This window comes from Taeniopygia guttata, chromosome 12 (genome assembly GCF_048771995.1).
Source record: "Taeniopygia guttata chromosome 12, bTaeGut7.mat, whole genome shotgun sequence".
In the NCBI taxonomy this organism is placed as follows: Eukaryota; Metazoa; Chordata; class Aves; order Passeriformes; family Estrildidae; genus Taeniopygia; species Taeniopygia guttata.
Window position 1 is genome coordinate 1,795,050 of NC_133037.1, and position 13,054 is coordinate 1,808,103.

The 13,054-nt window shown below is 44.1% G+C and overlaps 1 protein-coding gene across 4 annotated transcripts in view; it reads right to left on the bottom strand.

Annotated features, from left to right (window-relative positions):
* The window catches only part of LOC100224263 (contactin-4), a 264,263-nt gene that overhangs the window by 80,955 nt on the left and 170,254 nt on the right, over positions 1-13,054 (bottom strand). For all 4 annotated transcript variants that reach the window (XM_030283447.4, XM_030283445.4, XM_030283446.4 and 1 more), the window contains one exon: positions 4,676-4,771. In XM_030283447.4, the coding sequence (XP_030139307.4) occupies positions 4,676-4,771 (96 nt within the window). The remainder of the gene's footprint in view (positions 1-4,675; positions 4,772-13,054) is intronic.

Sequence of the window (13,054 nt, forward strand, 5' to 3'; positions counted from 1 at the left end):
CAAAGGGACACAGCTCCCAGATGCCCAGGAAGGTCAGAAAGGAGCAGAGGGACAAAGTGGCTGAGGAATCGAGGTTCAGAGTGAGGAATTGTTGGGAGATTCAGTTCCTGGGTCAGCAGGAACTTTTGAGGATGTGTCTACAGGAGAAGACATATCCTACAGAACACCAGTGGGCTCCACCTGCCCAGCTGAGCACTTTGCTGTCTAAAAAAGCCATCAGCTGGCTGATTTCTTGCCCAGATTCCTGAGCTAGATTGGGAGTGAGAACAGATGTGCTCCAGCAGTGGTGAGAGGAGCACAGAGCGCTCTCAGAACAGGACACACCACCAGGGACTGCAACGAGAGCATGGAATTCAAATAATCAAAGTGATTGAGAGATCATTTTCAGCAGCCCTCTGTGAACACTCAGCATTTCTCACAGCACTTGGAGAGCTCCATCTCCACAGGCTTTTCCCACGAGGGCTGCAAGGCAAATGTCATGAGAACATGGTTATAGATCTCTCTAAAGATGAACCACGAGAAACTCACAGGAAGAGGGGGGGAGAGAAATCCTAAAGACAAGTTCATTTATCTTCCCAGAGAAGGGAGGGGAAGGATTTCCAGACCCGTTTGTTCTGCATGAGGAAGGGTGTGCTACCAGCCTGTCAAGTAGAAAATCCTTTCTAAGTCTGTATTATTTTAGCCTCTGGACTCACAATAAAATTCCAGGGATGTTAGAAGGAATTTGAAAACTGTAGTTGTTAAAATATTAAATAACCCTGCCCCGACTATCTAATAAATCTAATAAAAGTGGCAGCTGAATGTCTCAGCTCCCACAAAGTTAAATGAAAAGAGCTATTTGGCACAAAAGAATATTTTATCCTAAAATTTGGAGATAAAATTAAAGGGACAGTGACCTCCAAATACTTCCCAGGCATATCCCCTTTGGAACACAGCTTAGATTCAAAGCCCTGAGAAACACAAGTGAGTGTTTGCTTTGGATTTTGGAGCTTTTTGTTTGTTTCAATTAGGTTTATCTCAACAAGAAATGTATCGTGCCAAATTTGATTAACAACACCGAGAAAAGCAAACAAGGAAAGGTGTTTCCCCCTGCAGAGCTCCTCAGAAAGAAAACATTTCCATGAAGAGCTTAGCTTGAACACTATTGTACACTTTGAAATGTTTTATGGCTTCTAAATGGCTTAAAAATGCAACAGAATGAAAAAACAAAGCCTGTTTTGGTGATATTTTCCCTGTTTTGGTGGCCACAATGAGGCCCCCAGTGTTCTGCACCAAAACCAAAGCCAAATGTGAGCTCCAAACAGACTTTTAGGATTTTTGACTATTTCCTCTGGTCCACTTAAACACCACCAGCAGCTCATCGTGCTGTTACCCAGGTCCCAGTGCCACGTTCCCAGAGCAATATTTACTCTTCAGTGATTTCTCCTGTGGAGTTTCAGGGCAGAGTGGTTGACACAAGACAGTTGCTGGGCTTTTGATTGAACAAGCTGCAGAAATAATGAGGGAACACCCTTCACACACAGGGTAATTATCTCAGAAAAATCCTAACAACGAAGGCAGGTTTCTACCAGTCCATTAGGAACAAATGGAGATGGCAAAATAAAAAAAGAGAGGAAAAGAACTGGAACTTCTAGCAGACAAAGGGGTCATCAATAGAGCAGGACTGGCCTCGGGGGGTTGGGAATCCACTGCTGCAAGCGCGGAAAACGCGGCAGAAGCAAATGTTTGATTTGCATTTATTCCGCTTTCCAGCCCAGCCACTTCCTGAGCCGCAGATGAACATTTATTTTCCAAATCTCCAGCACTCAGCATGCACTTCATCAGAGGAGGCCATCACATCATTATGCTGCTTAACAGAATGTACCAGCACAAGGCAGTGACCTGACAAACAGCGGCTCCCCGCCGCACGGAGCGCGTGTTCCATCTCCATTTGGGGTCTGGGGGGGGCTGAGATCCATGTGCCTGAATTTCCAGCTCATTTCCAACCAAAAACTGGGACAATGCATGGCAATGCCCAAATTGTTCCGTGCGAGCTGTACACAGCCCATTTGTTGATGCTGGAAGGACTTGTTCATCATTTGCACTCATTTTCAGGATGAATTTCCTGTAACGTTTGAACAGTAGGAAACTCTTTATTGGGCATCATTAACAGGAAAAAAATAAAAAGAAAGCCTCAACAACTAGTGTATGTAGGCCAACATAACTTCACTTTTAGCTGATAGCTCCTCAAAAAGGAATATTTCCAAGTGGCAAAGTATTAGAGTGAACCACAGATGAAAGGTTAATGGTCTCGACTCTGATCAGCATCTTTTTAATAATGTCACAATTTTTAAGCCCAAGACAACCAGTGACACAATGGCTGACAGGAAATAATTCCTTTCCCATTTACTGTTTTTCTTTTCCCAAATCTCAGCACCTGGCCAGGATTTTTTTTTTTCAGGCTTCTACTATTCCTGTGAATACCCTCATCAGCAAAGCAACAGTTCTCAGATTGAATAGTTCTGCTTTTTTAGATTATTTTTTTTCAGATTTCATTCTCAATGCATGTATGAAACTAAGTAACAAAAAAAAAAAAAGAAAAGAAAAAGTGTATTTTTTCCCCACAATTAGTCCTATGTCGCAGTAGTGGTCATTAATGCCATCAGGCACTTTTTGCAAGGATGATGATGTTGGGTTCGCTGCCCTAATCAGATTCTAAAATAAGTAATTGCATTTTCTCCCCTTATTACCACTCGTGCTTCCAATGAGCTGGATTATTTTTCCCTTGGAAGCCGAGGAGGCTTTTCCTGTTGCACCACAGTTAAACACTGGCAGTGTTACCCTGGGGGGCTGCAAGGAGCTGATCCCCCCAGCTCAGCTTTGCCAACACCACTGGGGGATGGGATGGGGCTGCCCGCAGAACGTGGAGCTTCCCAATGAGCAGCAGCTTCCCCCACTTTGTTTGTGCTCCTGGGGCTGAGATTTGGATCATTTGGTGCCCAGCTGGAGAAAGAATTGTTTTGTCTCCCTGCTCTGTGCAGAGAACTCACCATCCCCTGATGTGAAGCTCAGACCCACACACTGAAGCAGCACAGAATGTGAAAAACATAAAAGCTCAAAGCTTTCACGAAGCTGAGGCATCATCCCCAGGAGTGGGCAGTGCTGTGGGGTCGGTGTGCTGGCTGGGAAGGGTCCCAGTGGGACAAAGTCCCTGGGCAGCTCTGCCAGCTGCTCAGCCACGAGCCCAGCAGGCTCTGCTCCTGTAATTCCCATCCAGCTGATGAGGCCAGACAGACCTCAGAGCAGGATTGCAAATTCCTTTAAAAGGGCCGCAGATCTGTGGAAGATGTTGTGTTGTTTTGACAGAGCGAGCGGCTCCCGATGGAGCAGCCAGCTGCAGTGGCTGGTGTGGGTCCTGGTGGGGAGGGACACACACAGGGCTTGTCAGGCACACCAAGAATTCCAGCAGGGATTCTCACAGAACCACTCCCTCTCCAACAGATTTTAAACAGAGCAGGGCAACGCATACGCTCAGGAAGCCACAAACTGGCACAATTAAAATGAGTTTGTGCTAAACTGAAAGAATTGTTGGCTATTTTCTAAACATTCATACCGCCCTCTTTGAAGCAAACAGCAACCTGTGACATCTGGACACATCCTGAGTACCCAGGACACAAAAAAATAGTGCCAGTGGTGTTTGAAAAAGAGAAGATAATGCACAAAAGTGGCTCTGCCAGAAAGCTTCAACTTTTTATCAGGAGACACACCTAGGCCACAAACCAGAAAGGCTGCACAAGGTCTTGGCCACACCTTCAGGATATGAACACATTGGTTTAGTTTCCATCAGTTCATCTCTGAAGTTTATGCTCATATTAATAAAGTGCTCTTTCTCTGCATTTGCCCTCCACTGGAGCTTCCCCAGTCACCAGGACCCTCTCAGCCAGGGCTGTGGTCCTGCCACAGCCCTGTCCTCGCAGGTGACTGCTTCAAACTTCCTGAAAATCCTGAGAATTCTCTTCCCTGAGAAGGGAAACCCCACTGTGGGAATCCAGAGCTTCCCTCTGGCTGCCCTGGCAGGTCTGGGACCCTGGCAGGGGTCAGGAACCCCCCTGGACAGAGCCCCCAGAGACACTGTCTGTGATCTCTGTCCATGGAAAAGAGTTTTCAATCTTACAGGATGAATTACCAGCTCTGAGTGTTTGATATAAGTAATAATTAAGTGTGGCACGGGTGCAAAAGTAAAATTTTAGGATTCTAGATTAGGGGTTCAAAGGGGACAAGATGGAGGAAATTGGGTGTGCCTTGTCCTTTTTCTCCTTCTTCATGCCCTCCATGTTTCACTGTGGTGTTGGCATTTTTCTGTTGGTTCAGGCTGGGGACACACTGTCCAACGTAGGTGACAGATATTGGCACGTTATTGTAAATCCAGCACAGGTAGTTTGTGGTATTTAATGTTTGTACCATCCCACTGAGGGCAGAGCCCCACACGCTGCCCTGCAGGACAGAGCTGCGGCAGGGCAGCAGAACATGTTAGAGATAAACAGAATAAACAACCTTAAAAACAGCACAGATGAATTATGACTTCTGCTTTGGCAGCGGGGCTGACAGACAGAGACTTTCTACATCTCAGAATCATCAATACCTCAGATTCTGACACCCCACAGGCACTGAAATCAAGAGAAGAAAAGCTCTTTACCTCCGGAGTGGGGTGGGGGCCCACAGAGCAGCACCATGCCCTGGCCCTGGCGGACGGACACCGTGCTCCTCGTCCTGGTCTTGAAGTTCTCAAGGTCTGCCAGGAGAGAAAGAACTCGGTTAAATGCTGATCACAAAAGGAAAATGATGAAATAAAGCAAATATCAGCTTGGAGGGTGGGCTGGTGGGATCTGTGAGGCAGCAGGAGGCTGAGGAGCATCAACAAAAGGATCAGGAAATGCCTTCCCCAGGCTGGAAAGGAGGAGAAGGTGCTGCTTCACCCACAGAGGCTGACACAGCTGGAGAAAAACCCAGCACCTGTAACACTTGTTGTATGAATTTAGGAAGAGTTACTGCCTTAAATAAGCAATTCCAGGCTGTTTCCCTCACTGCTCCTGCCCTCCCATCCCATGTGTGGAGACCCTTCCTTCCCCACATGGGAGCCTCTTGCACCAGCTGCATGTTAAGCCAGAGTGCTTTAATTAAATTAAATTCAATTCCTCCTTCCACCTCTCTCTTTTTTCCTCTCCTCAGGGCCTGTGCACTGCAAAAATACAACTCCCCCTGCTCTTCTTGCACACGGAATTCAGGAGATTGTCAGTGAAGTGAGGAGGTGACTCTGAGCTGAGCAGTGGCACCAGGATTGTCACCAGCAGCTGCTTCGTGGGAGCACCAAGACATGGAATCACTTTGGCAGCCTCTGATCTTTAACAATTCCCTGCATTTCAATTTTCATGTTTTTCCCTTGTTCCCAGTGTAGCTGAGCCTTGGTTTGGCAATCACAAACCTGTTGTCAGTGCAGTTGGGCACCAGAGAAAACACAGAGGTGATAAATATTTATCAGCAGGAACTGGTAGGAACATCATTATGAGGTTACAAGGATGGAAAACTGAGCCTTGATTTTTATCCTCTCTTAAAAATGTTTTCTGCACACATACTTTAAAAAAATGTAAATAAATAAAATCCGAAGTTGTCACTGCTTCATTTCCTTTTTAGGAAAGAAACCACTATGGGCTTTTTCTCTCTTTTCTGATTTAGGACAAAATGAAAACAGAAGAAAATATCAATTAGAGAGATACAATTTTTCATTCCTAAATTCTATAAAATTTGCATTTTTTTTTTTAATTGTACAGGAGCCACTGTAACATTCTTCTGGCCACCAGCCAGTGCACAGATTTTTATATATTTTGACTGCACACGGACACAAGGCTGGATCCCATCCTCTCTTGAGGACAGCTGCAGGAGGAGTAACAGCCTAAAGCCCAAATAATGCCTGCAGGAATAAATGTGCTATTTTTTACATCAATATTGACAAGGAAAGGATTGCTACCAGGAAAAGCAGACTCTGCTTGGATGAATATCTAGGAAATGCTGCAAGGATGGTCAAAATCAGCAAATAAGGCAGAGCATTCATCACTATTGCTTGCACTGCAAACCATCAGGCTCTGCAAAGCCTCATGCAAGCGCTTCAAATCCGGCTCTGAGTAAAATAACAAGACTGAGATAATTATAAGAAAGGCCTCATCAAAGCCATCAGGCTTGATTGCGCTTTCTGAAGGCCACAGATTTATTTTTGCAACACCTAAATTGGAATGAACAATGATATAATGAAGATTTTATTAGTGAGGAGCTTCATTTAGGATCCACCTTGCAATCTTGGAATTGCAGAGCGGAGGGTTCAGCCTCATGGTGACAACACCATTGAGTTCCACCTCACTTTGCCCTCAAACCTAAAAACCCTGGGCAGCAGAGGAGGATTTTTGTTCTCATTTGCCCATAAAAAACCCAAACCCAACACAAAATCCCACCAGATTAAAAGGAAAAACTGAGGAAGAAAATATTAACACTTGCAATTCAGGAGATCAGTGTGCTGCCAGCAATTCTCACAATACCAACCAAGGACTCTACTGAGCACAGAAAAATATTGTGTGAGCTCCAGTAGCCCCAGCATTAGAGAAGGATTAATTAGCAATTAGTAATGATTTCAAGAGGAGAACACAACAGGGGGGTGTAATAGGATTGCAGACAGGTTATTGTAACAGCTACTCACACCTCATTTAATGAGTGAGTTAAGGTGCCTTTTAAACACTTTCTGGACAGTATCAATTGTAAATCAAGCTGCACAGACCCACAGAAAGTTGCATGCATTATTTAATTTCAGCTGGATGTATTTAAAAGCAGCTGCATGACTTTGGGAAAGTCACTTCAGCTCTCGGTGACAAAGTTTGCACATCTCTGAGGACAAGTCCTTCAGCTGTGTCTCTCAGAAGAGGTTTAATTAGCTAATATTTGCACAGAGCCTTGACATCTGCTTCTGAAATGCACTGGAGTGCAATGCACACACCAACACCCAGCCCTTAATGGGGACTTGAATGGCTTTGCCGGCATAATGAGATTTTTCTGTAAAACTCTGCCTTAATGTTCAGTGCCACAACATGGGCAGGTACTGGGAAGTGATGCCACAGATCCCAGACCCCCCAAAAATGCTCCAAAGCCCAGCAGCAGCTGTCAGCCCACCAGCTCCTCACTTTGGGCAGGGGTTTATTGTGTGGAATGACCTGTTTTGGGGTTTAATAAAAGCTTAAGGAATCTGAAATGATCCACAGCCCCTCCAGACTGGGTCGTTTGTCTCAATAAATGGCATTTGGAAACTTTAATCAAACCCATATGGCTTTGCACACTAACAATTACCCAAGTTGTCCAGAGTAATGCAAGATTTCCCCAGATTTTGCCTTTATAGCAAAGAAAATTCAATTCTAAGCAAAACAAAAGGAACTGCAGCCTTTTCTTCTCCCTTCTTAGGACCTGCTTGGTTTTGGGCTTTATGAAATGTGGTAATTCTTTTTCTAAGTGACTCCTAGGGAAAGGTTTAAAGAAATATTCCCTGGATGGCACCGAAGGATGGGCAAACAAACAAAGTCACATCAGCTGCTGCAGATGGGGTCAGTGTGAAATTGGGCCTCAGATTTCTGTATTTACATCCCTCATCATTTCCAGCTCCACTGATGGTCCCTGTGGTGGGATTCTACTCCAGGAGAGCCCCTCTGCTCCACTTAGTGGCTGCAGCAACAGCAAAAATTATGGGAATAACAGAAATAAATAATGGGAATAACAGAAATGATGGGAATAAGAGAAATTATAGAAATAACAGAAATAATGGGAATAACAGAAATGATGGAAATAACAGAAATGAAGGGAATAATAGAAATGATGGGAATAACAGAAATGATGAGAATAACAGAAATGATGAGAATAACAATAATAAATAATGGGAATAACAGAAAATATGGAAATAACAGAATTCCTGAACTCAGCATGCCCCGGGAACCTGACTGGAACAGCAAGACTTCCCTCAGGAGCCTGCCAGTCTCAGGGCACTGGGGATGTGACAGAGATCCCTATTTTTTGTGAAAGCTGAGCTCTGTTTTTCTGGCTTTCTTTGCCCGAGGAGCCTTCCTATGTTTTGCTTTGATTTTTTTCCACACGTGCCTATTTTTAGAACACAAAATGCTTCGTAATTACACCAGTGCTGCAATTAGGAGAGACCCCTCTGTGCAAGAGCTATTAAAAACCACCCAAAAAATATTATAGAAAATGAGATGAAGAGTCAGTGATGCAGATTGGCGGTGGCAGGTGTCTGCATGTCCTTTGGAAAGCCAATTTCTGTGACTGTGTCGTGTGGGAGGCAGCTCTGCTGTGCAGTGCCTTGAATGACACGCTGTCAAAACCTCACCATTAGTGAGCCCTTTGTCATTACAGTTCAGGGATTCTTATCCTAATGATTAGAAAAGCAGTGACAGTGCTATTTTCACCTATTATTCCTGTTTAACTGGTATGAAACAAAATGTGTGTACAAAAATGTACACACATCAGTCACTGCTTTATACATCAGTGGGTTTTAATTGCCAAAGAAAAGCACGGCTAATAGGCTCAGAAAAACAAAAATGTCAGTGGGTTTTACTTAAAAGTCTTTGTCTAGAGAGTTTTGCGAAGCAAATTTGATAACACATCGTTGATATCACTCAGCTGAGTTGGTGTTATCAGCAGGGAGCCCCCAGAGCACAGGAGCTGCATCCCTCAGGATCAATATTCCTATAAAATGAGATATCCAAGGGGCCTGGACAGGGGGAACCCAGAGTTTGTGCCCAGCAGCAGCACAGGGAGGGAGGAGGGTGGGTGATACCCACACATCTGTGCAAAGCCATATGGCTTTGATTAAAATTTCCAAATGTCATTTACTGAGACAAACTACCCAGTCTTGGGGGGCTGTGGGTCATTTCAAACTGCTTAAGCTTTTATTAAACCCCAAAACAGGTCATTCCACACAATAAAGCCCTGCCCAAAGTGAGGAGCTGGTGGGCTGACTGCTGCTGCTGGCACCTGCAGGGCTTTGGAGCAATTTTTGGGGGCTCTGGGATCTGTGGCATCACTTCCCAGTACCTGCCCATGTTGTGGCACTGAACATTAAGGCAGAGTTTTACAGAAAAATCTGGGAATTGCTGGGAATTAGCACTGCCTTAGTGCCATTCCCACTGTACTAAAGATAAATTTTGGGCACTCCTACTTCTTGTTGCTTAGATGAGCAACAAATCCTTGGATCAGCACTTCAGGAGTTCTTTTAGCAAGTCTGTATTTTATAGGGGTTTGATTGGTATTTAACCCAAATACTTGGTTGTACTTTGAGCACAGGAAAACAGAATGCTTAAAAATGAATGATAATTTAGGAACTTATAAATTAGAAAGCTAACAGACATTCACTGGCGATTTTGAGTATTCTGGAGTGAACAAAATACCACCTTTACCAATATTAAATGAACTTTAAAGCAACCACTCAACAGGAGATAATGATGTAGGTAAGGAGTAATTACCTTTCTTATATGTGAAATGCCCAATCCCCCTTGGGTACCCAGCCACAGCCAAGACACCCAAAGCCAATTTTTAAGCATGACTTAAAGAGATTTACAGATCATAATGGACTTTGCCTTCTCAAACCCCTTCTATAATTTTAAAATAATCCAAGCAATCTAAAATTTAGGGTGATGTTTAAGGTCATATGCAATCCTTGCATTGAAGAATATGAGATTATTGCCTTTATTAAAGAGCACACCACTCATCCCAGGGGAATCTGATTAGGCTGGCAATGATATCACCTGCAAAAAAATCTGATGGAAGGATTGGTCAAATCCTCCTGGTTTGGACCATGTAAAGAACCTCCTCCTCCTCAGGGGTATTTGGAGGGGTATCCCAAATTATTCTCTGTGGGAACCCAGCACATCCCTGTGGCTGCCCTGGCTGCTCCAGACCCTGGCACAAAGTCACAAATATGGCCCCACCATCCCCAAACACTGTCTCTTCAGAAGTGCACCTGATTTTCAGCCATCCCTTTCACCAACACACAGAGATGAAGTTCTTCAGGCTGTGTCCTTGCTGGTGTGCCAGGACTACCCAGAGAGCTGTGTGGGTTGGAATAAAACCCCTTTGATACAGAGCTTAATAGAATTTTAGTTTAAGAGCTGCTGTTCTAATGAATAATTTTGAGAGTCACTGATTTGAGAAATGGTTTACAAGTCTGGGGATGAAAGCTTTTTAATTTGACCTTTAGAGCAGAAATTTCACTGGGATTTCTACTTTGCCGAGGAGAAAAGAAAGGAAAAAGAAGTTTTAGAGGTAAATATCTTGGCATTCCCCCCACCCCTATCCCTGTTGGAAAATATTTTCCCTTGGACTTCATTACTGTGGCCATTAATGAGGCATTAACTTTACCACCTCCATCTCTGATCTCTCATCTTGGACATCTCTGTGTGGGTTCTGTGTTGAGACTGTTTGGATTTTCCCAAGTCTTTCTGACCCCATCTGTTAAAGCCAGGCTGATTCCTGAACCCCCATGGCTGAAATTCCACCTCACTGGGGTTTGATCCTTGCTTCCAAACCGGCTGCAAGGCAGCCCCAGGGCTCTCCTGCCTTCCTTCACACCACTGAGCTTGCAGGGAAGCAGGAGCTCTGAGAAATTCCTGCAAGCCACCCGTTTTTATTTTCCAAATTCAAACCACTCTTCTCTATCATATTATGAAAAAAAAAATCCTCCTTGTCTTCATGTTCCACTTCATAAAAACTGCCTGTTTGCCTTCCTTCAACAGGAAATATTTCAAACATTTATTTTGAAGCAGCTCCTCTGCTTGAGACAAAATGCTGAGGACTCTGAAAATTTTATTACTTTAATCTAGAAAATCTGGGCAGACATTTCCCCTTGGGTTGGCTCGAATGGGGTTATTTCACTCTCAGAAGTTTTTTATCTTTTCCTAGATGAAAAAAAAAAAAAAAAAAGCTCTGTTTGCACTTTCCTGCAGCACAGATGACTTTGCAGTGAGCAGAGAGCAGAGTTTCTATGGGCACAGGGGGTGTTGCACCCCTCTTTCAGGGGATTTCTGGGCATTGCAGGTGCCTCACATGTTCCCCATGGGCTCTTCTGCCCCTTCCCACTCTGGGCAGTGGCAGGAACGCAAATTCAGACCCAAAGTAATATAAAATACAATCACTGAGCTACAGAATTCATTAAAGCCCATCCAATCCCATGGCAATGACACCTCCCACTGTCCCAGGCTGCTCCCAGCCCCAAAATCCAGCCTGGCCCTGGGCACTGCCAGGGATCCAGGGGCAGCCCCAGATTTTCGGGATAACGTGACTCAAGCTCACTCAGTAGGAAGTTTCAAAGGAAAATTTCCCTTTACTTGCTAAAAACCCACCCAAACCCCATCCCTCAGAGATTCTGACCCTCAGAGGTGCCTGCTGGTTTTGCCTCCCTGTGGAAATTCACATTTTGGGGCTCAGGAGCATCTCAGAGTGCTCATATTTTCCTGCTGGAGCTCCATGTGGTGGAAAAGTCTCTCCTCCAAGCCGAGCTTTAAAGAAAGGCTCAGCAGTCTTGTGAGTGACCTCAGCTGGCTCCAACACCTCCCATGCAACTCCCTGTCCTCTCCAGAACTCCTTCCAGCCAGAAAGCAAAATAATTTCCCAAGCAACACTGCAGGCTTAGCAGATTCCCAGCTTTAGGACAACGTGCATTGATAATTTCCAAGTGCCACTGCTTTAAGTAATAATGAATTCAGCTTATTTATAACCCTTGGGGGGAAACAAAACAGGTAAAAATCCTCCTTTTCTGCTCTGACTTAAGGGTCCTCCTATCCCAGATGAAAGTAAAGTAGGTTATAGATCCATCCTCTGCTGCAAACTCCCTGTTGGTCCTATTCATCAAAAAAAAAAAAAAAATTAAAAGGAAAAGAAAGGGAAAAAAGAGGAGCTTACGTGAGGCTTAGCCTAGTTTTCCACCCAGCAGGGACTGTGGGGAAGGAGCAGAGGTTGGGAGCTCATCTCTAACACTGATGGCCTGTGCACAGCTCAGCCAGGATTTCAGCAAAGAGAAGCCCTGGGATGTGGGAACATGTGGGAAAATGCAAATAAATGCCCTCATTCCTGAGTTAAGATCACACCAGCTGCAGTCCTGGGAGGACAGGAAGATGGAGAGGCTGATTTTGGGTAAGGCAGCAGGGCTGAGGTTGATATAAATGGAATTTTTCCTTGAAAAGGCACTGGAGGAGTGTGGCAGGCACATTTCTCTCCCTCTCAGGATTTTTCATAGAGGTGCACAGAGAGAAATGAAAGAGAAAACAATTTCTATTTCTGATCCTTGTTTTTCCCATGTGGAATGTGTTTGGAGAATTGTTTCCCTGGGGTGTTGCTTGGTTGGATTCTGGTGAGGATTGTTTGAGCTGATGGCCAATCCAACCCACCTGGGGCTGGGCTCTCAGAGAGGGTCATGAGCTGTGTTAGAGTCAGAAAAAGTAGTATGTAGTTTTAGTATCCTCCTTTTATGTATTATATATATGTTAATAAATATATATATAATATCTATTTTATATAATATTTATAGATAATATTAATATATTATACATTAATAATTATATATATTGAATATATATTAATATATATTATATATATATTAATGTATTTTAGCATAGTTGTAATAAAGAAATCATTCAGCCTTCTGAGTTGAGTCAGATATCATAATTTCTTCCCATTGGGTTCACCTGCATTTACAATAGAGGAGGAATCAGGAGTTTAACACTCAGTAGGGATCCACCCAATTTAAGAACTGGGGACACCCCATCCAGGCTGCTCTCACCAGTTGGCAGCTGCAGAAAATAAACAGGGATGGCATTCCCATTTTTCCCTGGGGAAGTCTGGGACAACGGGGTCTCTGCAGGGGGAAGAACTGGACGTTCCAGCTCCAAAATAATGTTTGTTTGCAGAGTTTCAGGTCACAACAAAACCCTTCAAATGCACAGAGGCTTTGGTGAGAAAAAGAGTGAGGTGGGGGATGCAG